This window comes from Debaryomyces hansenii (genome assembly GCF_000006445.2).
Source record: "Debaryomyces hansenii CBS767 chromosome E complete sequence".
Taxonomy (NCBI): domain Eukaryota; kingdom Fungi; phylum Ascomycota; class Pichiomycetes; order Serinales; family Debaryomycetaceae; genus Debaryomyces; species Debaryomyces hansenii.
The window spans coordinates 1,289,159-1,315,121 of record NC_006047.2 but is presented as its reverse complement, the minus strand read 5'-3'; the positions used below and the strand labels follow the sequence as shown (position 1 = coordinate 1,315,121).

The following is a 25,963-nucleotide window of genomic DNA, read 5'->3' as shown; positions in this document are numbered from 1 at the left end:
AATTTTTTATGGGACCAATTTCTTATAGATTTTAATCAATGATGGAATAGTCTGGTTACTGCCCATTTATTTGAATAAAATCGAAATAGTATGTTTGCACCAGTTTACATGTTGAACATTATTATTTTATGATGATAACCTGATTACAGTGTCTTTAAGTTCTTCGGATCGATGTGAGCACATGATTTCTCAATAGACTACAACGGTATCTGATACATATAATGTTCATCTCCAAGGTTAATGCCAAATTAATACGAATGATGTTTACTAACAGGAATAGAAATGGGAAAACGAAACAGAGTAAATAACAATCAAATATATGCCAATGCTTTGCCCATAATATTATCTACCGATGAGTATGGGAGGTTACCTCAGATATATCCGCATAATCCAGTGTCGTGGATATATTTTGCATATCAGTATTTGAGTATACAGGCCAGAACAGTACCTCAATTGCGTACCAAACCATTCAAGGTAGACTATGAAGATGGGGTGTTTAAAGTTAATGATGAGGAGGATATGCGAAACTTGTGGAAACAAGGTTTTTTTGGCAAAGGAACATTGTCTAGATCAGATCCGTCATGGAAGACTAGGACCAACAGGAGATTGAACCTCGATGAAGACTTGGATATCACGAGTGAAGAGATTACAAGAATGAGAAGAGAAGAGAGAAAGAAGTTCAAGACAGAAAGAAGCAAATTGCAGGATTTGGAGCTAAAGCAACGACAAAACAACATTTCGAATGCTGAGTTACAAACCTTAGAAGAAGTCCGTCAAAGTTTGAATGTGCTGAGGCTCGAAAACCCTAACTACAACCAGGCGTTGACCCAGTTAGAGGCCCTTAGGATCGAGGACCAGAACATCATTCACGATGGCACCCTCTTGGACCTCGAATATTTGCAGTTGCAGAAAACTGAGGTGTTTTTCTTACGTTTCGCCCTCAATGTCATCAACATTGATTTGTCGCTCTCACAACTCTTTTCTGAATGCTGTGAACGCGACATTTCGCCAAACAACTCGTTTATTCTCGAATACGTCGTCTACCACCATTACAGGTCTTTGGGATGGTGTGTGAGGTCTGGAATAAAGTTTGGTTGCGATATGTTGCTCTACAAAAGGGGCCCTCCCTTCAGCCACGCCGAACATGCGATTCTAATAATGTCGGACAGCCACCACGACTGGTCCAGTATCTCTTCTATATCGCGGGTCATAGGTGGTGTCAAAAAAAACCTTGTGTTAACATTTATTGATGGTCCTACGACCGAAGAATTCGATGCGGTTGTTAACTCATCCTATTCATGCGCCAACGAAAAATTGTATAATATATTCAAGCTCTACAAGATAACGGAAATACTATATAGAAGATGGATTCCAAGTCGAAACAGAGATTGAATCTATCGCCCTTCTTTAATAGAGCATAATGCCACAACCGGTGCTAGTTCACCACCCAGTTTTAACTTTGCAGGATTCGTTCCTCTGTAGTCTCTTAGTACTTGACCATCCTACCGACAGAGAAGTGCGCCTTTATGGCCAAGTTGGTAAGGCACCTCACTAGTAATGAGGAGATCGTCAGTTCGAATCTGGCTGAAGGCACCATTTTTTCTTTGTTTTTTTTGTTGTGAAGATTGCGCGCGTTTTACCTGGCTGCTCGTTGGCCTGTTTCACGCCAGGACAAATTGAACACGCACGACCTATTCGGATGTTTTTATCATCGTATATTTAAACCGTATCAATTCCGTCAAGTTTTACAAAAGGGACAGAAAAAAATTACACTACCTGTTACATAATATATTATGTCAGATATACAAAGTCTTATTAATCCTCCATCGTTGACCAATTCTTCGGGTATAGAAACCCCGGAAGAAGCCAATGGCAGCGATACCACCACTAACGACGGCAAGGTACCCCAAGCAGTGATATTGGAAAGTTTTGAGAAAATTAAAACCCACTTTCCTGCTGCCAGAATCAAGAAAATAATGCAGTCAGACGAAGATATAGGTAAGGTGGCCCAGGCTACGCCGGTGATTGTAGGAAGAGCATTGGAAATTTTCATGGCCAATCTTGTGGAAGCATCGATCATCGAAGCCAAAAAGGCAGGCGTCAGAAGAATCGGAGCGTCGCATATAAGATCGGCGGTGGAAAATACGGAACAATTCGACTTTTTGGTGGATACAGTCGATAAATATCCTCCAGCTGAGAACTAGATTCTCTGTACCCATTGTACTCGTCAGGGCCGATACTGCAAAATTAGTTCCTACGTTCACCGTTTTGGGAGTCTGTACTGCACTTGGCACTGACAATCTACCCTTGTATAGTATATGTATTTTAATATCAAGGTCGAGGCCTATTAAATATAATGAAATTTAGTGAAATGAGATTGATCGATTGTATGCAGAATATGCACCCCCCTCTGAAGCAATACTGCCAACGCTTGATACGTTATAATTGCTTAGCGATGATCAAATTACCGGTAAGATAAAAATAGTTATATAAAATATCAGAATAACCACGTAAATCTTTTCATTTTCAACAATTGGTTAAGATAATTAGAATTCGTTGTTTAATACAGATTTAAAGTAATAGTAAATTAAAATGCCACCACAATCAAAGTCTCACACTAGTCTTGCATCCCGTAAATCATCGGTCTTTTTCAATCAACCGCCACCACAACCAGATGTTTACTACGTCGGGGTTGATGTTGGTACCGGGTCAGCCAGAGCGTGTATTATTGATACCAATGGTATAATTCTTGGATTGAGTGAAAGACCAATCACTAGACACGAATTGAAGCCTAACTATATCACTCAATCGTCGACAGAGATCTGGAACTCGATTTGCTACTGTGTCAAAAACTGTATCAGGGAGTCCGGAGTGGATCCAAGCGAGGTTTTCGGTATAGGTTTTGATGCTACATGTTCGTTGGTTGCGATTCGCGAGTCGACAGACCAGCCAGTCGGTGTTGGTCCAGATTTCAGTGACCACAAGGAGAACATCATTTTATGGATGGACCATAGGGCCGTTGAAGAAACCGACACTATCAATGCCACCGGAGACAAGTGCTTGAAGTACGTTGGGGGGCAAATGTCCATTGAGATGGAGTTGCCAAAGATGAAGTGGTTGAAACACAACTTACCTGGAGGAATCGAGGATTGCAAATTCTACGATTTGGCAGATTTTTTGACCCATAAGGCTACAGGTTCTGAGGCCAGATCATTCTGTTCTGTTGTCTGTAAGCAAGGATTCGTTCCATTAGGAGTTGATAGCTCTACTACGGGTTGGTCCGAGGAATTTTTACATTCCCTTGATTTGGATGAATTGGTCGAAGATAACTTCCGTAGATTAGGAGGTGTTCCAGACAAGAATGGTACTTATTTGAGTGCTGGTGATGTTGTTGGAAAATTGAGTACTAAAGCTGCAGAAGAACTAGGCTTAACCACCGAATGTGTTGTTGGTAGTGGTGTTATCGATGCTTATGCGGGTTGGATTGGTACTGTTGCCGCAAAGGTTGATGTACCACATTTACACGAAGAAGGTGAAACCTCAATAGCAACTTCATGTGGTAGATTAGCAGCTGTTGCTGGTACATCAACTTGTCATATTGCCATGACTAAGGAACCATGCTTTGTTCAAGGTGTTTGGGGTCCTTATAAAGATGTTATGGCTCCTGGATACTGGTTGGCTGAAGGTGGACAATCATGTACCGGTGCATTGTTGGCTCATGTTTTGTCAAATCACCCTGCCCATTCAGAATTGGCACACTTAGCAGATGCCTCGAATATTTCTAAGTTTGACTATTTGAATTCAACTTTAGAAAACTTGGTTAGTGAAAATGATAGTAGATCAGTCGTCAGTTTGGCTAAGCATATGTTTTTCTATGGTGATTTCCATGGTAATAGATCACCAATTGCAGATCCAAAAATGAAGGCTTCAATTATCGGTCAATCGATGGATACATCAGTCAATGATTTGGCCATTCAATATTTCGGTGCCTGTGAATTTATCGCTCAACAGACTAGACAAATTGTTGAAGAAATGAAGAAATCCGGTCATGAAATTAGTTGTATTTTTATGAGTGGTGGTCAATGTCGTAACGGTTTATTGATGAGATTATTGGCTGATTGTACTGGCTTGGCAATTATCATTCCTCGTTACATTGATGCTGCCGTTGTTTTTGGTTCTGCATTATTAGGTGCTGTCGCATCTGAAGATGCAGTTCGTGAACATATTGCTACAAGAGGTAAGTCGAGAAGGTCTTCGGTCTTATCCACTCAAAAGTCACAAAGTAATTTAACTGGTGGTGGCGGTCCTCCATCTCCTTACACGGCGCCAACTGCTACAGCATCGACGGCAAACATAGCAGCTTTAGCTTATGCTAATGCCAACCCAGGCAGTCAACACTTGGAACCAACCCAGGAAGAAGGCGTTGATTACTTTAACCAAGCTTCACAAAAACCGGCAAAGGCACTCTCAGAAGATGAAGATGATTCAGAAGAAGAACAAACCTTATCATTTGGCTCGAAGCAAAATGTTCAACAAGGTTTATCTCAAAAATTGAACAAGTTAGGTTTGAAGCCATTATCAACCCTCGATAAGAAGAAGTCGACCGGTGAAGCACAACCTGGCGATAAGTTATGGAAAATTATGGAAAAGATGACTGGCCCTGGTAGAGTAATTTTACCTTCTAAGGAGAATCACCCTGACCGTAGGTTGTTGAATGCCAAATACAAGATTTTCTTAGAGCAATGTTTCAAGCAACAAGAATTCAGAAACATGGTGGATTTAGTCGAACAGGAAAACTTAAAATCATTAAAGATTAATTAGATTCATTAAAGTGGTTCTTCCAGCCTATCTGGATTACCCTTTTTGTCACATATTTTATGTATGATCTCTATAGAGTATCTCCTCAATATATTTGCTATTCATACACACGATTACGAAATATATACGACTTATCACTATGGAAATTTACGTCTCTACAAGAGCAAATGCTACAGCCTTGCATGCATGTGGCAGGCTAATAGAATTACGAGACCTTCGTGGCGCCCATACTTCGAAGTTTATCTCAAATTGTGGATTTAGTATCATGATGATTCAGAGAGAAGTATTACGTAATCATTCTTAGCACATTTCATGTTTTTTCACGTGAATGGTTGCAATCGCATCAACAGATTTCTGTTCTATTCCATCAGATAGAAGACCCTCCAATAATAAATTGCTCTGGCCCATTCACATTAAACGATTTCAACCGAAGAATAACCCGTATTGTAGATACTATTGATGTAGTTAATGTCCTCGAAGATTATAGCAGAATTCAACAAATTAGACTTTGGTTAGGTATGATAAAATCTGATTGACATGGCACGTGACTTCGAACAACTGTGGATTTCCACAGTAGTACCGTGAAAAAATTGCAGCTAAGTAAGTAGTTGCTGAATAGCCACACCTACGTCTATGAAGTGATTTCAAATAACGAATTGGAAAATTTTATTGCAAATATCTTCGAAGATTAGATTTCAAAGTGTTATAAAGAGTAAGACAGTCCTTTTTGCATTTGGTTTGACTAGGTTTTATTGCATATATCATTTGTATTACAGATTGCATTAGTAATGTCGGTTCATGAATCACAGGTACCAGAAATACAGGAGTTCCAACCTGAAGCACAAGAACATGATTTCGACTACGCTAACGACGAATACGAAATAAAGAATAGCAATGTTTTAGTGCCTCTGTATAATGAAAGAGAAGTGACAGTTGTGGACTGGGGCCAAGAGGTATTTGGTAGTCCATTACAAAAGGCAACAAACTATTTCATTTCATTATTTCCAATTGCTCAATGGATATTGCATTATAATAGAAAATGGCTCTACGGTGATCTCATTGCAGGTATCACTGTTGGTGTTGTTTTAGTTCCACAATCGATGTCATATGCCCAGTTAGCGGGTTTGTCAGCTGAATACGGGTTGTATTCATCATTCGTTGGTGTCTTCATATATTCCTTCTTTGCCACCTCAAAAGATGTTTCTATTGGACCAGTTGCTGTCATGTCGATGCAAGTGGGTAAGGTGATACAGAATGTTCAAGCGAAAGTAGGCGAAGATAAATATGACCCTGCGGAAATAGCGACATTTTTGTCCTTAATTTGTGGTGGTATCGCTACTGGTATTGGTATTTTAAGATTAGGATTTATCTTGGAGTTTATTTCCATTCCAGCGGTCATGGGTTTCATGTCCGGATCAGCCTTCAGTATTATTGTTGGACAAGTTCCAGGCTTAATGGGATATAATTCGTTGGTCAATACTAGAAGTGCTTCATATATGGTGGTCATTGATACATTAAAGAACTTGCCAAACACTACGGTGGATGCAGCATTCGGTTTGGTTTGTTTGTTTATATTGTTTGTTTGGAAATTCCTGACTGAAATTGCCATGAAAAGATGGCCAAGATACAAGCTTTGGTTTTTCTATTCACAAAATTTAAGAAATGCCATCGTTTTAATTGTGGCTACTGCAATTTCCTGGGGCATTGTTCATCCTCAGAAGGTTGCGTTTGACGGCCCAGCTTCGGATTTCAAACCACCGATCAAGACTATCGGTGAAGTTCCTTCTGGATTGCAACATGTCGGTGTCATGACAATTCCAGATAATATTATTTCCCTGATGGCTTCTGAGATTCCAGTTTCTACCATTATCTTATTATTAGAGCATATAGCCATTTCAAAATCATTCGGTAGAGTTAATGATTATAAGGTTGTGCCAGATCAAGAATTAATTGCTATTGGGGTCAATAATTTAATTGGTACATTCTTTAATGCATATCCTGCCACGGGTTCATTCTCAAGATCTGCTTTAAAGGCCAAGTGTGGTGTCAGAACACCTTTGGCTGGTATATTCACAGGTGCTGTTGTTTTGTTAGCTTTATACTGTTTAACGAGTGCTTTCTACTATATTCCTAAGGCGGTATTGTCAGCTGTTATTATCCATGCAGTTTCTGATTTGATTGCCAATTACAAAGTCACTTGGAATTTTTGGAGAATTAGTCCCTTAGACTGTGGGATTTTCTTGATTGCAGTTATTATTACTGTCTTTTCATCTATTGAGAATGGTGTCTACTTTGCAATTTGTGCTTCTGTAGCAGTCTTGTTATTCCGTGTTTCCAAACCTCAAGGTTTCTTTTTGGGTAGAATTCAAGTTGCTGAAGTTATCAATCCAATTATCGATAATTCTAACTCGGATAGCTCCTCAACTATTAGCGGCGATGCCAATTATAACAATTCATCTTCCGATGTTTCAAAGGATATTGAAATCCATCAAGTTTTGAGCAATACATCCAATTACCAGGCAACCTCATCTAATAAATTTAAATCTAAGGAAGCAATCACCACTCTGCCATCTACTCATAAATTACTCGACAACAATCCAAATATTAGATTCCACACTAGGTGGGTTCCGTTAACCAAAGAAAACATTAATAGTGACTTACAAGTCAGACCTCCACCACCAGGAGTTATTGTTTATAAACCAATTGAAGCATTCACATATCCTAACGCTTCGACACAAATAGAGAGAGTTACAGATGAGGTAAAACGCATAACAAGAAGAGGCAAACCATATAACTCTAACGATGTCGGTTCCAGACCTTGGAATGACCCAGGCCCATTACAATGGAGTATTCCTTTCTTTAAAAATAAGAATGCTAAGGTAGAAACCCCACAAGAAGATAACAGACCAATCTTGAAGATTGTTCATTTCGATTTTTCTACCGTTGCTTCAGTTGATGTAACTAGTATACAGGCTTTAGTTGATTTGCGTAAAGCCTTGAATATATATGCTGATAGAGAAGTTGAATTTCATTTTTCAGGTATTTTATCTCCTTGGATTAGAAGGGGATTAATGAATGCTGGTTTTGGTTCGTACAGCGAGGATGGTTTAGTCAGTGATACTACTTATGTGAACATTGCTACTTCTTCTAAAACACAGGATATTGAATCGGGTATAAATGACCAATATTTTGCTGCCGTAAGCACCAATACTCCATACTTCCATTTAGACATACCGAACTTTTAGGAGCTTTTTTACATTTCATTATTTTTTTTCAAGTTGTATTTTTAGTGGGCCCTTATTCATTTCTTGGATTTATAAGTAAATCAGATTTATCTCTATACATATCATTAATATTAGATTATTTAAAATTTTTTGTAGTAGTCATCATTGAAATATCCTAGCTTTTTCAGTGCACTATTTAACATTTACTGTGGATTATCACGACAGAATATTTTTTTGTTGATATCAGACGCGTACCACAGAAAAATTCACCAAGGTTTTGGATATTTCATCATATCGTTAGGTATAAGATATAAGACATAAGTGAAGAAATAGAAATTGTTGGTTCAATGAGCAATCTGCTTCCAATTTATAATTCACCTTCGCTAACCCCAACACATAAAATGAATGATCAAAGCGATAAGGTATTACAAGATCATGCTGTTATAGAGGTTGTAAATCCTCCAAAAAGAAATCAGGAAGATGAAAGTAAAGACATAGAAACACCCAAGACCAAGAAGCAAAGATTATCAACCCCCGAAGGTACTTTAGATTCAAGTCCATTCCCTATTGAGGAAGTGAATGATACATCGCCAACAAAGACCCTTACCAAGAAACAAATTGAGAAATTGGGAAGACAGAAGCAAAGGGAGATGGAGAGAATTGAGAAAGAGAAGAAAAGGGAGGAAGATAGAATACGCAAAGAAGAAGAACGTAGAGTGAAAGAAGATGAAAGGAAACGAAAGGCATACGAGAAAGAAATGGAGAAAGAAATGAGACGTAAAAAACTAGAAGAAGAAAAATTAGAACGAGAAAAGAAGAAAGACGAAGAGAGATTGAAAAAGCTTACAGAAAAGGGAGAAAGAGAAAGGCAAAGACTAGAAAAAAAGCGTAAGAATGAAGAGCTTAAAGAGCGCAAGGACCATGAAAGAAAGCTAGCTGAAGAAGAGAAAAGAAAGGCCGAAGAATCGAAAGAAAGGAGTCAAATGAAGATTTCCAATTTCTTCACTATTGGTAAGACTGTCAAGTCATCTCCGATAAAAAATGAACCGAAAAAAGATACTCAAATAGTAGATCTAAGCAATGACGAAAGTAAAGAAAAAGAGGAAGAAACCGACATATACAATAAAGTTTTCCTACCATTTTTTCAAAAGAAAAACGTTATAATGGCTCTGTCAATTCAGTTAACAGATTCTGGATTAAAGAAATCGATAGCTGATTTTGACTCGATTGTGAAAGCCGCAAATAACAAATCTGAAAACACGGATATATCAAAATTTTTCAAGGCTTGCAAGCCAAAGCTTAGAGAAAAGAATTTTACCACTCCACAAGATATTGTTAATGCTTTAAACTCCTCACAAGCGACAGAATCACAGATCTACGAGATGTTTCAAAATCTTCTGCCAATGAAGTATTTACAGTTCTACGAAAACATAAAGCCTCCCTATATTGGAACATGGTGTTCTTCAAACCATATGTCTACTAAATTACCAGTACGAAATCCGTTTGATACATCTAAATCAGGATTAGATTACAGCTATGACTCAGATGCAGAATGGAATGGAGAAGATGCAGAAGATGAAGGTGAAGGCGAGGATATTGATAATGACGATGAGGATGATGATGATGATGATATAGACGATGAAGAAGAGATGGATGATTTCGTAGAGAGTAATGATTTAATGAAAAAGAAAAAGAGAATAATGGGTCCATTAGTGGCAATAAGTAAATGGAATAATGATGACGAGAATGATCACGAATTCTTTGATGAAATAAAATACGAAAGATTGGATATAAATATTGAATTCTCGATAGATCCTTTCACTAATTATTGGGATGTGAACAAAGAGAAAGTTGTTAACTCTCAGACTACAGAACATACCAGCTTCGTCAACCTGTTGAAAAATCAAGGAACAAGTCCAAATAAGAGTACCAGCAGGTCGCCTAATATATTGACTGCACAAAAGCCAACGATTAAAGATCCAAAAGCTATTCATGAACTAATCCAGTTTATTGAAAAGAATAATGACTTCACTATTGGTACATTAGTAGAATTGTCTAAAAAGGAATTCAAGACTTTTACGAAGGCATTATTAAAGCATACGATCCAAGATATAGCCTTTTATAATAAGAAAAGTGGAAATTGGATTGTAAAGCCTGAATTGAAGGAAAAGTTAAGTATTGGCTCGGAAAAATAGGCATTTCAAAAAGTGCGCGTTTATTTGTGTAGTAAATAATGTCAATAAATCATATATTTAACGCATATAGATCATCTTATCTCTGTCTCAACAGTCTTACTAAATCTAACAGTAATAGTTAAAATACTTATGACTACATTTGCATAATATTAAAATGTCTCGATTAACCGAAGACAGTATTGGTGATATCAATCTCGCTTCCACCCAAATGCAAGGAAGATTAGAGGAATTTGATGAAATAAGTAAAGAAGAAGAGAACATGAAGAAAAGGATTGAACGCTTGAGGAAGTTTAAGAATATAGATACAAATACAAATCACACGATTGGTCTTCAGAATGAAAATTTGGAAAATAAAAACAAAGATACGTCTATCACTAAACCTAAACGAAGATCTAAACGAGATAACAATCGAATTAAAAGTTTGACTTCGTTAATGGAAGAAACCTATAATAAAGGGAAATCATTTCAAGAGCTTAAGCAGTCAAAGTTGGGCCAAAAAGATGCTCAGCTATCAATATTTCAATATTTTTCAGGCCACAAGGAGAAGATTGGAGATATTTTGAAGAGAATAGAAAGTATCGAAAAAAGGAAATTAGAACTGTCTGACGTCCCTGAAATAGAACATGAATCAAGAATACTATACACCAAGAAAGAATGGACTGACATTATCAAAAGAATTAGGCTACGGTTCCCAGAATTGTCATCCAGGACCAAGAAGAGTCTTAAATATATCACTAATAAAATTCAAATCCAAAACCAATCACAGTTAATATCAGAGTACCCAAAAAATAATAGTAGCATATGGTCGCAAGCATCTGCACCTCCAGATACAGAGTTTACGGATGACGACTTGAAGTGGTTGTATGATTTGACTTCTGAACAAATAATTAATGAAAGCACGATATTGCAGAATGATTTAGAAGAGTCGGATAACGAAACCCCCTTTGTAATGACACTATCCCAAGTAATGAATACCACAAAATCTGAAGATACCATTGACAGGGAATTTGATGTGATTCTGGATTCGTCCCCTGAGCCCAGTCCTATAAGGGTAAGCTTCTGTTGTAGAGATGAGCAATCCGACAAAGCTCTTCATCTATCGGAACAAAAGATTCAGGTCAAGAATTCGATCTATGACCCCGAGTTTAATGGAAATGAAATTTTTTCTCATCAAAAGGACTCAGTAGAAACTGCTGTATCAATTGAAAGCTTCCCATTTGTTCAATCGGGGCAGAGAGAATCAATTACGGGAGATATAGCTGAGATATCAGAAGATAATTTTCAAGTATCCGAAACTGCGCCTAGACAACCTCAAGCAATACATGGCACGCAAGAAGCACCAATCGAAATATCCTCCAGCTCAATAAATAGAGGTAAAACAAATTTAATGTCTGAAGAGGACCGTGCGTCTCATAATGAAGCGGAAGAGGTCATAATATCGTCCCCTATAAAAGATTCAGAATTATTTAAGACTCCGACAAAGAGAACTCCTGGGAGTAAAAATATAATGTCATCTCCATTTCGATTGCATTGTAATAGTTCACCGCTTCTGATACGATCTAATAGTGTTACGCCCAGACATGAAAGAATTGTTTCAGAGGAATCATCTGCTTATTCTACTGCCAGATCTAAATTCAAGCTCTCTTCAGCACAGCCAATTCCTTCTCAATATCAATTTGACGATAGCGAAGAAGAAGCTATATTTTCTTCTATGCCGGCACGTCAGGCCTATAAGAAACGCAAGGTATATCACACATCTCGATTGTTAATTGATGGAGGTCTATATGTTGAATTAATGAACGAAAATAGCAAAGTTAAGATTAAGACAATTGAAACCAAACGTCAGCCTGTTGATTCGGAGAATGAAATACGTGATTCTGAAGATGAAGGTGAGCACGACAACAGTTTAAGCGTCATTGAAATTACAAGAGAAGTCGATGATACTGATGATTTGGTAAATCTAGGACGCAATCCCAGAAATGAAAATGATACTTCAGTTTTGCAAGTGCCTTCAAGTCCACAGATTGATAATTCTAATGTTCTAGGGCTGTTGTATACCTCACAAGCTGCTGATTCCGCATTTGGCTCTGAAAAGATACTTGAAGACCCTATTCGTTCCAACGCTTTAGAACTAACTCAGGACGAATTTAATAATATGTCTACAAAGGATTTGAAGGCGAAATTTCAAGAATGGGGATTAAAGCCAGTCAAGGGCAAAGAAAAAATGATCCAGATTCTCTCTGAGACAAATAAATTAGTCAGTCAGAGCCAATTAAATGACAGTCAAGACAAACCAATGACTGCATCGCAGCATACAATTAAAACAAACATTTATAATAGAATCAGCTTCCATTTGAAGCAGGATCAATATTGGCTTGATAAAATATTGAGTTTTGAACCAATAAATTTATGTATGTTGCAAGAGTGGTTAGCATCTGGTTCAGCGGGTGTCAAGTTAGAAACAGACATATTGGAAAAATACTGCGATGAATTAGGAATCACATATACGGACATTAAATGACTTGATTATATTATAAGTATTATTTACATAGCATTTTGTATATATATATATATATTACATCCCTAAAGATACTTTTTATGATCTGCATCGATCTTATCATCTAATAGTATCACATTTAAATAAGTAACAAGCTTAATACTTAAACCACCATGAGCAATCAAAGTACCTGGCCCGAATACTAAATTATTGAAGAAATTACCATACGTATTGTAAATCATCACCTTAACTGCCCAAACTGAATGATAACCCCAAAGTACGATTGCAAATAGCGAAAGAAACGTAAGAAAGAGTGCCTTTATCACTCTTGAAGTGGAGATATCTTCATCTGGTATCCCCTGAGTATTTGGTTTACTTTTAACTGGTCTGCGTTGTTCCATTTTGTATATTTGCCTTCTTCATTCTCTTCAGCATATCTTTTGATAAAGTGAAATATATTCGAAGAATTCGATTTCCGGTATTGCGAGGGTAATACCGAAATCCGGATATTACGTTAATTTATTCTTAAAGAACATTATTAAACGATCAGACGATATTGCAACATATCATATTTTGAAGAGCTACTAATTAAATATGGAAGGTATATATGAATCAGATCCTTCCCTAGTAGTAGAGCCGGATCATTATTCCGGTGGAATTCCAGTTTTTAAGCCTACAAAGAAACAATTTCAGGATTTCTACAAGTTTAATAAGGCAATTAACAAGTATGGTATGCAATCAGGAATAGTAAAGATAATACCACCAAAAGCATGGTCAGACACCTTGACACTGAATTATACGGAAGAAGGTTTGGAATCAATCAAAATCAAAAACCCAATTGTCCAGCACATTAATGGCTCTGGAGTTGGGATTTATTCACAGCAGAATATTGAAAGACCGCGGACCTACAACATATTTCAATGGAAGGACTTGTCGGAAAAGTCAAATTTTCAGCCCCCAGCGCCGAAGGGTAAGCCTCGTGTACCTCCTCCAACAGTTGGTGCAGTAAAGTGTACGGGAAGTGCTAAAGATGTATCAAAAATGAATGCAAAATCGACCATAAACCTGCTGCAGACCAAGAACTCCTACAATATTGACACCAGCCAATTCACGGTTGATAGGTGCGAGCTGTTGGAAAAGACGTATTGGAAGTCACTCACGTATGCCGAACCAATGTATGGTGCAGATCTGATAGGTTCTTTATTTTCCAACTCAGTTAAGAGTTGGAATGTAGCACATTTACCAAATATTTTGGATTTGATGGATGCAAAGCTACCAGGTGTTAATGATGCTTATTTATACGCTGGTTTGTGGAAAGCAACGTTTGCCTGGCATCTAGAAGATCAAGATCTATATTCGATCAACTACTTACACTTTGGTGCACCTAAGCAATGGTATTCCATTTCACAAGCAGATTCGGGAAAGTTCTTTGAACTTATGAAAGACACTTTCCCCGAGGAATATAGAAATTGTCTGGAATTCTTAAGACATAAAACATTTCTTGTGTCACCTCAGTTTTTAGCAAAGAATGGCATAAATTGTAATAACATAATACATAATGAGGGTGAATTTATAATAACGTATCCCTATGGATATCATGCTGGCTTTAATTATGGGTATAATTTGGCCGAGTCCGTTAATTTTGCTCTAGATAACTGGTTCCCATATGGAGAGGTAACTAAGAAATGTGAATGTATAAGTGACTCGGTAGGTATTAATGTTCAACAGTTATACTGCAAGTATAAAGGAATCCCTTATGAGTATGTACAAGAGCAAGAGGAAATAGAATCAGATAGTGGTAATCAATCTGAAGAACAAAAAACCATATTGTCACAGGGCAAGAAAAAGAATGTAAATAAAAAACAAATTAAACCTGATCCTATGATGCAACAAGTTAAGAAACCTGAATATGAATGTTATTTATGCCCCAATAACTTACCGAAAAAGTTGACTAAGTCTGATCAATTTCAATTATTAGATACTGATTTAAAGGATAAGAAAACGCTGAATGTATACAGAGTCCATAGAATATGTGCTCAAATGTTTACTAACGAGCTTGAAATTAATAATGATAAGCATACAGTAAGAGGACTAGAACAGATTTCCACAGCACAAAAGAATTTAAAATGTGTGGTTTGTGATTCTAATTCCCCTAAGAGTAAAAAACCATCACATGGGGCATGTTTCCAATGCAAGCATTCAAAGTGTTTGAGAGCTTTCCATGGTACTTGTGGCCTAGGGGGTGGTGGTTTATACGATTTCTCGGGTGCCAGTATGGTATGCAAATACCATAGACTAAAGAAATCCCAAGGAAACGAGAGGGAACAAGAATCAAAAATATCAGAAATACCGTTGGACTCTCTAACTCAATTTACTATATCTTTGCCGGATACTTCTCATCAGACTAAGGAAATTTATTGTGGATATGTGGTTTCGAATAATCCTGGGGAGAGTACTATAGAGGTTGTTTCATATCCACATTTAAAAGAAAGAATCGAAATATCATATGATGACATAATAGTAGGAAATAGCGAAGTAATTGATAATTCATACTTCTGGAACTTGAAAAAAGCAAGACAATCGAAACCTAAACCGAAGAAAATAGAGTCTGCGCGTGTTATTGATGATGAAAAGATCACTGGTATCAAAACAGACTCGCAGTTACGTTTGTTCAAAGAAGATAAGTTTATCACAGAAGTATTGACACCTGAATTTACTGCGCCAAAAGAACTCAAAGACGAAAGATGCAGTATATTCTGGTACAACTTGCCTAGGAGCTCAACAGACCAAGTGGCTAGGTATACTGATAATATAAAATCATCAATACCAAATGATACGAACTATATGAAATATCTTCAAAGAAAAAAAGGTAAGCAGCATCCTTCAATTTTAATTGATAATCAAAAAAGAAAATCTGATAGCGGAATATTGTATCAAGATAATAAAAAGGCGAAGAATATGGCCAACTTGCAGCCACTGATACCTATGTTCGTACCCGCAAACAAGAATTATACTCCTAATCAACTGTTTGTACCCAACGTGCTATATAATGGATCTTTTGCACCACCAGAACAATTTATCTATAGTCCACCACATGGCCCGACACAAGGTGTGTTTTATCACCGTCCTGGAGTAGAAACACCTGTGCCAATGTTCAGGTCTAATGGGGCCTTTAAGAACTAATGTATATTTATTTAGTAATGTTCACGTGATTTTGGTTATATCAAAAAGATTAGTAGGCCTAGGAACATGTTCTATCAAGCTGACAATATTGATGTACAATAAACGTAATCGAGAGAGGAAAGATGATGAAAATAGACTATCGAAGACTGAGGATGTAAGTGATGAAAGTATAAGCGAATTTGAGGCGTCTGAGGAATTCATTCCCTCTAAAAGACAAAGAAAACAGACATGTACGGATACCTTTCAGCAGCAATGGATAGATAAGTATACTCCAACTAGATCCGAAGACATATGTATAAATCCAAGGAAGTTGAAAGAGGTTAAGGAAACATTATCGAATATGATATCCGGAATAGATCCTACCAAGTTACTTATTCTTACAGGGCCGTCGGGAAGCTCTAAATCAACTACTATAAAAGTTTTGGCAAATGAGATCATTCCTCGTTCAGCGACAAGTAATAACTTTGAATCGTACATGACGAGACAAGAATCTACTCTGCATGATAATTGGATTGAGTATATTGACACCATAGTCACTGATACACCACAATCGAAACAATTCAGCGAATTCTTGAACGATGCAAGGTATAGAATAGGGTCAAACTTATCTATAATACTCATCGAGGATTTACCAAATATATTCCATGCAGATATCTTGTCGAAGTTCAGAGGTAATCTAAACGAATGGGTTAATACAGATCACCAATTACCGCCATTAGTGCTCTGTTTAAGTGAAATAGAACTAACGCAAGAACAAAGAAATCAAGATTATTTTAATATCGAAAATAACTTGACTGTGGATACCTTATTGGGAAGAGAGTTTTTAAGTCAACGTGGGAAGGTCAAGCAAATTAAATTCAATTCGATTGCAGCTTCATTTATGAAAAAGTCGATGAATAAAATCGTTAATGAAGAAAGAAGGGCGTTTAACGGTATCGCAAAGACTAGCATTAACGACTTTTCAAGTCACATAATTGAAAGTGGTGATATACGATCGGCGATATCAAATTTACAATTCTGGTCTGGGTTATCTAAGAAAGGAAGGGGAGAAATTTTCAATTCATTACGAGAGAATCAACTAAATTTATTTCATGCTATAGGAAAAGTGATATATTCAAGCTCTAAATACCGGGATTTAGATGAGGAAGAATCAGATTACCTATCGATAAAGACTGTATTAGACAATTATGGAAATAATTCACTATTAAATTTGTCGATACTAGAGAATTATCATATATACAATGACCTGAATTATGGGATAGAGATTGCGAGCGAAATTACTAACAACCTAAGCATAAGTGACATTTTGAATAACTTTGATGAAGGTAAAGAAACAGGTATACGATCCACTCGGAATCAATTACGTAGGGTTAGCGGGAGACAATCGCAACGTATGAATGTTAAGTTTCCTCGCCATTTCAAGATGATAAAAGAATATAATAAAACTAAGCGAGAAATTGGTATGTATCGAAGTGTAGTTAATGAATGCCACACTTCATTTAACGATTTGAATTTAATCGATGGCTATTATTTGCCGCTCATTTATAACAAGCAACAACACAATAAATTAAAATACGGCAGGCTAGGTGGACTGTTCAAACAAATCGTATCTGACGGAGATTTGCCTGTATTGGAAGAAGATATAGCCTGCCTGTATGCACAGGACCAATTCCAGAGAGATATTGACGATAAAATGAAAACAGTACAAGAAGATGAAGAAATATTGAGCGACCCCATAGAGACGGACATCGATTCAGATGACGAGATATTCAACGACTCGATCGACGAAACCCAAATCCACCGATTAGTGACGCAGTCTCGAAGCCAAACGCACAAATTGGAGTCGGAGGATGAATTTCTGTCGGACCCCGAGCTAGACCAACTCATCCTGGCTAAAAACTACTAGCATGTAAATAGTGAATAATCCACGTTATATATTAAGATAAATACCTAAGCACTTTTAACCGCATTCTCGAAGAAGCTCGAATCTTCCTCGATCGATTCCTTAACGATATCAAGTCCCCCTTGGAATTCTCCGCTGATGTATAATTGGGGGAACGTTGGCCAGTCCGAAAAGTTCTTGAGACCCTGTCTGACAGAATCGTCCTTCAAGATGTCAAAGAACCCAAATCTGACCTGGTGTTCTCTCAAAATCGCCACGAGTTGTCTCGAAAACCCACATTGCGGAGCCGATGGCGACCCCTTCATGAAAAGCATCACTGGTGCTGCACCCGTCAACTTCTTCAACCTCTCGTTCAACGCTTCCGGCGACTCCTCGATTGGGGATTGTGCCGGTGCCGCCGGAGCAGCAGCAGCGGCTGCTGCTGGAGCAGCCGTGTCCTTCTTCTCTGTGAACTGGTTCAACGCACTTATGAATTCCCTAGGGTCTGCACCCGACAACTCCTTCAAAATAGTCGAGTTACGAATCAATATAAAATATGGCACCGCCGACACCTCGAAAAGCTCGCTTATGTCCGGGTGGTCGTCTGCGTTGATCGATATGAACAAAACCGACTTGTTGGCCTCTGCTAACGTCTTAAACACTGAGTTCATCGTTTGGCATGGTCCTGCCCATGGTGTATGGAAATACAATGCAATCAACTTATTAGCGTCCGATTTAGTTAACTCTGTGAACTGCGACTCAGACTCTATTTCTATCACTGACATCCTGGCGTGTGTATGTAGATATGGTTCAACTATGCTTACACAGGCTTCGATATAACAATTTTTGATACTAAATTTCCATACTAGAAGACTAATGTCACGTGTGCTCAGCTATTAAAAATGTATTTTTTCGTTCCCCTGCCACACTCGTCGCTTTCGTCGCATTCGCCGCTGTAGTCTCTCCCTATCATGCGATAAACTCAACCGTTGCGACATCATCCGCGACATATTATATATGTCGTATTAGCGACATGGTGTGTCGGCTGTCGCCGGAGTGGCCCGCTGGAGCCGGCTACCAACACGCGCCGCCCATTTTTTACTCCACTTTCAATCATCCTTTCAGATAAGCTGCACCCCACAAAAACTCTTCTGAGTAATTTCGGGTAGTTTTGCAGGTTATTCCAAAAGGCCAGGATTGGCCACGTAGTTAGCATTTGCAGGTTAGGGCCTGGGGGCCCATTTGGTTTCTCGTTTAGACAAATTGTTGGCTCTTTCATATTAATTAAGCGCCAGACCATATATTGGGCAGTATCCAGGGAGAGAATCAATTTATGGAAACTGATTCAATCAATCAATCATAGAGAATATTCGGAAGGCATATTAGTTGACACAGTCATAAGATACTTGACACAACTTAATTTCGGAATTAGAGCTGGAGAAGTTTATATATGCATTCTCAGGTTCAGCAAAATAAAGATACATTGTCGATGGAATTTCCCAATAAGGTAGACAAATTGGAGGGTGAGAATGGAGCAGAAGGTACAGGGAACGGAGGAGGACAGACGGGGGCTAATAAGAAGCAGAAGAGCATACCTTTGGAGCTCACGGCTTACGGAACCACGCCGTCAGGAAAACCCCGGCTATTTGTGTGTCAGATATGTACACGGGCATTTGCTAGGTTGGAGCACTTGAGACGACATGAGAGATCGCACACGAAGGAGAAGCCATTCAGCTGCGGTGTGTGTCAACGGAAATTTTCCAGAAGAGACTTGTTGTTGAGACACGCGCAGAAGTTGCATGCTGGATGTGCCGATGCGATCACCAGGTTGCGAAGGAAGTCGATCAAACGTTCCGGCTCAATGGGCGATACCCTTGACATGGACGACGACATGGTTTCGATGACTCCGGCGAAGGACACCAGGTCGCCAGGGAGCACAAACCCTTCGAGCGGCCACCCATCACAGTCGCCGCTCTCCCATCCACCCTCGGGGTCCCATAACGACTTTGATCTTGTGCTGTTCAATCTCAATCTTTTCAACCACAAAGCGGCCCCCATGTCGAAGTCTGCCAGCAGCTCGGGTGCAAAGGATGGCCCCGCTGGTTCGTCCTTGCACAAACAGATGTTCGATAGAAGAAAAATAGACAAAAATAGAGGTGCGTCATTCTCGGCCCAATCTGGTGGAAACTACGCTATGGGTTTGGCTGAGTTTAACGATCTTTATCCCGGCACCGACCAAGTGGAGTTTTCGACTCCTCAGTTGTATCCAAGCGGTACTCCAGACGACCACGCATGGTTAAATAACTTATCGACTATCCCTGGTATGAACGACAATAATAATAATAATCATAATAATAATAATAATAACAGCAGCAGCACTAATGGTACGCATGTAAATGGTGCTCACAATGGTGCCAACAATGGTGCCAATTTAAACGGGGCCAAAGGTAACCCCAAACTACCAAGGCACAGCTCCATTACATCAATGTCTTTGGATCATAATGATGTACCAGCAAGCGTATCGCAACAAGGCTCTTTTTCGGGACAATTACCCACATTAAGATCAGACAGTTTAGCGAGTACGTCGTCATACAACACGTTCGATTCTTTGAACGGCTTACAGTATATGATGCCTAGTGCGACTGTTTCAAATAATGAGATAACACCTTCTACTTCGACCAACACTAACAACCATATAAATAACCCCCACAACCAAGAATATGGATATTCATTTTATGATATACCTGAATCAATGATGGCAAGTTCGGGAAACCACTTCAAATTAGGTAACCATCTAACACCAATTAAACAAGAAGATGATGAAATGACAATGACAAGCATGAATCACGAAAATAATACCGACCATACTAATTCCCACGGTTTAAAACGCAACCCTAGTCTCACTGAAGATAATGTCAATAATAATAATAATAATAATAATAATAATAATGATAATCACAATGCTAATAACAATAATCCTCAAACAGGTAGCCAAAATTTTGACTTAAATTTTTTAAATGATATAGGAGAATTGACCAACGAATTTGATGTTAATGCCAAATTTATGCCTAATGGATATTCATTTTATGGCGATAATAATTCGGTTTCTTCCAGTGGCATGGAAACCAATTCACCTCAAATGATATCTCCATCAGTTTCGCAAAGTCAGTATCAATCGGAAAGTTCATTACCCCAACCGCATCCACATCTGATTCATCAACAATCTTTAACTGACCATAATTATTTGAACCAATCCCACTTAATGAATATTGAACAATCTGGCAGCAAAAGAAGGAACTCATTCAAGCCTGGTAATTATTCTAAAAACAAATTGTTTACCAATAATATCAGATACATGATCAATAAATCTTTGAGTAAATATCCAATTAATGGTATAATGACACCAACCATTCCTTCGAACGAAAAATTGGAATTCTATACGAACAATTTTGTTAATATTTTCTTGTCTCATTTCCCATTTATACATATCTCAAAATTGAATGAATATGAGATCATGAGTATGACTTCTAATGAAGATTTATCGAATGAAAGTGCTAGAGTTTGCTTGCCTCTATTGACAGCCACTATTGGTGCGTTGTTAGCAAATAATAAGAACGATTCAGAGCATTTATATGAAGCTTCAAGGAGAACCATTCATATCTATTTGGAAAGTAGGAAAAATTCTGTTAATGAGGCTGCTTCAAACTCGACACTGAATTCAACTCCGCAATCTACAAATCCATTGTGGTTGATTCAGTCATTAACATTATCGGTAATATACGGATTATTTTCCGATAATGAGAATAATGTCTACATTGTGATAAGGCAATTGAATGCATTAAATTCGTTGGTTAAAACCTCGATTAAGAGTAATAGAACCGTATTGTTCTCGATCAATGGTGAAGATGAAGATATATATAATAAAATGAATGAAATCAAGTCAAATGATTTTTTGCAGAACGATTCTTTATTCTCAACAACATCGTTCAATGTTAATGATGAAATCAAATTCAAGAATATCATTAATATTCAATCTCAAATAAGAATTGTTTTCATGATCTATAGATTGACCAATTTCTTATTGATGATGTATAATGTTCCTTTAACATTAAGTATTAATGATTTAGGGTTGTTGGAAGCACCTACTAGAAAGGATGAATTTTTATGGAGTTTTAAAAATTACCAATCTTTCCAAGAATACAATCAAAACAATCATACAAATAAAACTTTGAATGATTACTTAAATCCAAACGGAAACAAAATGGTGTTTAGCGACATTTTGTACCAAATTACTAAGACAGATGTACATACTGGCTTGGATGATGTATTAAGTGATAAGCTAAATAATTTAAGTCAATTTGGATTTGTATCGATAGTCAATGGTATTTATGAAAGTAAGCAATACCCAGAATTGCAGAATATGGATGTTTTCTCGGTCTTAGATAATTTGACTAGCTATATTGGATCACACAGTTTTAGCTTCCCAATAGCAAATGATAATATCAATGGTAATCAAACCATGAGTGACTCGTTTCACTCCAAATCTACCGATGATTTTGAGAAACAGAAGTTGGATTATGCTTTGCTTGTCAATTTTGTTAAAATTACCTCGTTGATTGATTTTAAGTACGTCAAGGAACAAAGTTGGTTAAGAAATTTTGATGAATTAACTTCTAATTTTAATAGTTTCTTGAATACTATACATGAAATCAGTGATTATGATTATCTTAGAATTGTTGATTGTTGCATCATAACAACGAAATTAGTCTTATTCAAAACCAAGAGCAATAACTCTAATAGCTCTGCGTTCGATACTCATATGGATTTGAAATTTATGCACGATCCAACTAGTAATGGAAATTTGATTAATGATTATGAAAGTACATCTGCCGTTTTTGAAAAATTAATCGATATTAAGGTATATGATGATGAATTCGATATTTCTAAAAATTCTATTCACTTACAAATGTTATTCCATGTATTTTCTATCTTGTCTATTTTTTCAATCCACTTGATAAGAAAAAATAATGACAATCAAGGTGATAACAGTTTGAGGTCCGAATTGAATCAAAGATTTAATTGTGTTTTGATGATCTTAGGTAAGATTGAAAACTTCTTGAAGAACAAATATCAAAATCTTAAATTGGAGAATCAATTCACCAACTTATATTTATATTCAAATGGGAATAATGGTGAATTAGGTACATTGAATGGAAACAATTTATCGAATGAATACAATTATAGTTTAGAAAAGACATTATACATATTGAAAATTGGTGAATTAATTTTGGGTTTTATATATGATACGAATATTAAAGTTTGTATCTTTAAAAAGTTAAGTGGTAGTTTATCACAAATTAGAAAATTTTTAATTGACAATGAATCAAAGATTCTTTCTTAAAAAGTTGATGAAGGAATTGTACAAGGGTTATAAATGGTTATTTATTTTTGAACAGTTTTTCATCTAATTATTGAATTATTATTTATTATATATTATTTATTTATTTATTTATTTATCTATTTATTAGTAAGTATTTCTTATTTATAATAATAGTTTTTAATACATCATAGTAATTTGAAGTACCGTTGAACGATAATTAGAAGGTTATGGTATTATAAAATCTGTTGAGTAATACAAATGCATGTACACATAGCAGCGCTGTTTGCATTAGTCAAAGCTGTCCCATCTTCCAATTTTGGCGCCGTTCACATCCACTATTTTTTATCACTTTTCATGGTCGCAGATAACTGAATTGAAATCAGTATTTAACAAGTATCGATTTATATAATATTGTTGTTATGTCTGATTCAACTTCGCTGGCATCTCCAATTGCTAGGCCTAAACGGTCTAATCCTCCTTTTTTATCAATAGAAATGATTAAGGAACATGTAACTCCTAAGATGGTCAAGGACATCAAGTTTACTATATCTGGTTCCATAGTTATGATCTTAATCTTATTTCATTACGCTTGGATAATGAAGCGGCTACTCATAAATCCTTATTTATCCATGTCATGGATAATTGCTTACTTTCTCATATTTGGTTCAAATGTTTTATTTTTAGGTTACGTTTTATTGTTTGTACTTTACCCGATAATTTACAAAGAAGAAGTCGAACAGGAAAAAATGGATAGGAATAAGAAAGAAGAATAATTTCTAAAAAAGCTATGATTAAAATTGTTTATTATCAATTGTATCATTTTAAAGCATATTATTATCATATAAATCAAGAGTATGTAGCCTATATACAAGTAAGCATTTCATTTGCAAGCATACTTCACAATGTGGTAAACATTAGACGATTATTCATTCTGCAAACTGATGAAACACAGTAGCCATCAGAGTAATCTCTTGGATAAGATAACCCCATATGCCCCGAGAGAAAGAATGGATAAAATATTAACCAAAGAAGAAATACCATGGTATTTACCGAATTGCTTGTTTAATCTAACCATCTCTTCCGAAGGCTTTACTTCACCATTTTCAATGACCTCGTGTAACTTGTCGCTAACCAATTTGTTTCTCTGGTCTTTAATTTGTTGGCACCAAGGCAATAAAACAAAATAGTTGAGGGCACCGGTGGCACTTGATAAGGCCAATAATCCAATCGTGAATGGGCATAACTTTAATGGGGTCGTTAAACCTAATACTAAAGGTGATAATGCTTGTCCAAGGAAATATGTTGGAAAGATCTTATTCTGAAGATTACTGAATTCTGGTCTCGATAAATGCTTGAACGCAATTGGGGAGACAATAAATGAATGGAACACTGAACCTCCGAAAACGATAGAGTAGAACAAAAAATGGTATGGTGCTGTAGTGTTTAATCCTAATCTGGTAAGCATATTCGTTTATTAGTTTTTATTTGACTTGTTTTATTTAAAGACTTAGTAGTATATAATGGTAATTTATTGAAGACTCGTCTAATATGTGCGCGGAATTATAGATTTTCAACCATAGTAAAAATGTTATTCAAAGCATTTTGCTTCACCGATTCGTCATAATCCAAAATATCCTCAGATAGCTTTTTATAATTGTTCATTAGCCAAGCAAAATCACTCTGTAACCCCAAGCTCAAGTTATTGAGGTTTGCGTTACTTATATCATTCTGCCTCTTAATTCTTGAAGTCTGCTCATATTCCTTTGCCGCAATTTCGGCCTTATCAACTATTTCATTAGAAATGCCACACATAGATGCCACGTTCATACCAAACGATCCCGGAGCAGCACCCTGTTCTAACTTATATAAGAATGTGATGTTTCTAGAATGATCGTCGATTAAAATTGCCATTCTCAAAGGCTTGATTTGAGGGTGGTTTCTAAAAGATAATCCTAAAGAACCATAATGCGTTGCAAAAAAGCCCAACGATTGAATATGAGTAGCCAATTGGTATAAAACAGATTCAGCAATCGAATAACCATCACTAGAAGAACCACCTCTTCCTAATTCATCTAAGATGACCAATGAGTTTGGAGTTGCATTACTCAAGATCTTCTTGGTCTCTGATAATTCAACGAAGAATGTGGATTTTCCTTGCATTATATTATCATTAGCCCCTAATCTTGTCATAATTCTGTCGATTGGATTCAACCTTGCCAGACTGGCAGGAACATGACACCCGATTTGACTTAATATAACTGCTAATGCAGTTGTTCTCATTATTGTAGATTTTCCTGCAGCATTTGCACCCGTAAGAAGTCCAAAATTTGGTTCTGATCCTCCTAAGCAAATGTCATTGGGTATAAATTCCTTTGTTCCAATAAAACAGGGGTGTCTAAGTTCTTTGAACTCGATCAATCCTCTATCTGCTTTCTCAAATTGTGGTCTACAAGATGGATATCCAATAGATTCAGAAGTTTTCGTCAATGCAATTAAACAGTCAATGTTAGCAATATTCCTTATTGCTGATATCCAAATTGAATAATTTTTATTGAATTTTTCATACATTCGAAATTTCAAAGTCTCGCAAACCATCTTATGCGTTTCTTTCTGTTCCATTAATTCCCTAACCAACTTTCTTACTTCTGGCGACCAAAACCTCTTGACTTTAGATGTTGACCCCATTTGCTGCCAATCCTTTGGTATATTTTTTATCTTATTTGGCATTTCAATTAAAAAGATCTCCTTACCGGAATCTTTATAACAAATTTCATTGGATTTATA

At 36.9% G+C, this 25,963-nt stretch overlaps 13 protein-coding genes and 1 non-coding gene across 14 annotated transcripts; 11 read left to right on the top strand and 3 right to left on the bottom strand. All coding sequences in view use genetic code 12, as the record gives it.

The window, feature by feature from the left end:
- Nucleotides 1-282: 282 nt before the first annotated feature.
- Nucleotides 283-1,392, top strand: DEHA2E16170g (DEHA2E16170p; the record flags this gene model as incomplete). Its single annotated transcript, XM_460005.1, has 1 exon — nt 283-1,392. The coding sequence occupies one exon, from the start codon at nt 283-285 to the stop codon at nt 1,390-1,392; it is 1,110 nt and encodes a 369-aa protein (XP_460005.2).
- A 128-nt stretch (nt 1,393-1,520) lies between these two features.
- DEHA2E16148r lies at nt 1,521-1,593 on the top strand. The gene has a single exon. It is a non-coding gene; the product is annotated as a tRNA-Thr (tRNA).
- Nucleotides 1,594-1,793: 200 nt separating this feature from the next.
- On the top strand, nt 1,794-2,204 carry DEHA2E16126g (DEHA2E16126p; the record flags this gene model as incomplete). The annotated part of the gene is made up of 1 exon (XM_460004.1): nt 1,794-2,204. One exon carries the CDS (start codon nt 1,794-1,796, stop codon nt 2,202-2,204), a length of 411 nt encoding a protein of 136 aa, XP_460004.1.
- Nucleotides 2,205-2,592: 388 nt separating this feature from the next.
- On the top strand, nt 2,593-4,821 carry DEHA2E16104g (DEHA2E16104p; the record flags this gene model as incomplete). Its single annotated transcript, XM_460003.1, has 1 exon — nt 2,593-4,821. The coding sequence occupies one exon, from the start codon at nt 2,593-2,595 to the stop codon at nt 4,819-4,821; it is 2,229 nt and encodes a 742-aa protein (XP_460003.1).
- A 785-nt stretch (nt 4,822-5,606) lies between these two features.
- Nucleotides 5,607-8,063, top strand: DEHA2E16082g (DEHA2E16082p; the record flags this gene model as incomplete). Its single annotated transcript, XM_460002.1, has 1 exon — nt 5,607-8,063. The coding sequence occupies one exon, from the start codon at nt 5,607-5,609 to the stop codon at nt 8,061-8,063; it is 2,457 nt and encodes an 818-aa protein (XP_460002.2).
- A 326-nt stretch (nt 8,064-8,389) lies between these two features.
- Nucleotides 8,390-10,237, top strand: DEHA2E16060g (DEHA2E16060p; the record flags this gene model as incomplete). Its single annotated transcript, XM_460001.2, has 1 exon — nt 8,390-10,237. The coding sequence occupies one exon, from the start codon at nt 8,390-8,392 to the stop codon at nt 10,235-10,237; it is 1,848 nt and encodes a 615-aa protein (XP_460001.2).
- Nucleotides 10,238-10,391: 154 nt separating this feature from the next.
- DEHA2E16038g (DEHA2E16038p) lies at nt 10,392-12,758 on the top strand (the record flags this gene model as incomplete). Its single annotated transcript, XM_460000.1, has 1 exon — nt 10,392-12,758. The coding sequence occupies one exon, from the start codon at nt 10,392-10,394 to the stop codon at nt 12,756-12,758; it is 2,367 nt and encodes a 788-aa protein (XP_460000.2).
- A 62-nt stretch (nt 12,759-12,820) lies between these two features.
- On the bottom strand, nt 12,821-13,135 carry DEHA2E16016g (DEHA2E16016p; the record flags this gene model as incomplete). The annotated part of the gene is made up of 1 exon (XM_459999.1): nt 12,821-13,135. The coding sequence occupies one exon, from the start codon at nt 13,133-13,135 to the stop codon at nt 12,821-12,823; it is 315 nt and encodes a 104-aa protein (XP_459999.1).
- Nucleotides 13,136-13,328: 193 nt separating this feature from the next.
- On the top strand, nt 13,329-15,917 carry DEHA2E15994g (DEHA2E15994p; the record flags this gene model as incomplete). Its single annotated transcript, XM_459998.1, has 1 exon — nt 13,329-15,917. The coding sequence occupies one exon, from the start codon at nt 13,329-13,331 to the stop codon at nt 15,915-15,917; it is 2,589 nt and encodes an 862-aa protein (XP_459998.2).
- A 91-nt stretch (nt 15,918-16,008) lies between these two features.
- On the top strand, nt 16,009-17,823 carry DEHA2E15972g (DEHA2E15972p; the record flags this gene model as incomplete). Its single annotated transcript, XM_459997.1, has 1 exon — nt 16,009-17,823. One exon carries the CDS (start codon nt 16,009-16,011, stop codon nt 17,821-17,823), a length of 1,815 nt encoding a protein of 604 aa, XP_459997.2.
- A 44-nt stretch (nt 17,824-17,867) lies between these two features.
- On the bottom strand, nt 17,868-18,584 carry DEHA2E15950g (DEHA2E15950p; the record flags this gene model as incomplete). Its single annotated transcript, XM_459996.1, has 1 exon — nt 17,868-18,584. The coding sequence occupies one exon, from the start codon at nt 18,582-18,584 to the stop codon at nt 17,868-17,870; it is 717 nt and encodes a 238-aa protein (XP_459996.1).
- A 665-nt stretch (nt 18,585-19,249) lies between these two features.
- On the top strand, nt 19,250-23,200 carry DEHA2E15928g (DEHA2E15928p; the record flags this gene model as incomplete). Its single annotated transcript, XM_002770446.1, has 1 exon — nt 19,250-23,200. The coding sequence occupies one exon, from the start codon at nt 19,250-19,252 to the stop codon at nt 23,198-23,200; it is 3,951 nt and encodes a 1,316-aa protein (XP_002770492.1).
- A 398-nt stretch (nt 23,201-23,598) lies between these two features.
- Nucleotides 23,599-23,952, top strand: DEHA2E15906g (DEHA2E15906p; the record flags this gene model as incomplete). The annotated part of the gene is made up of 1 exon (XM_459994.1): nt 23,599-23,952. One exon carries the CDS (start codon nt 23,599-23,601, stop codon nt 23,950-23,952), a length of 354 nt encoding a protein of 117 aa, XP_459994.2.
- A 185-nt stretch (nt 23,953-24,137) lies between these two features.
- On the bottom strand, nt 24,138-24,644 carry DEHA2E15884g (DEHA2E15884p; the record flags this gene model as incomplete). Its single annotated transcript, XM_459993.1, has 1 exon — nt 24,138-24,644. The coding sequence occupies one exon, from the start codon at nt 24,642-24,644 to the stop codon at nt 24,138-24,140; it is 507 nt and encodes a 168-aa protein (XP_459993.1).
- Nucleotides 24,645-25,963: the final 1,319 nt, after the last annotated feature.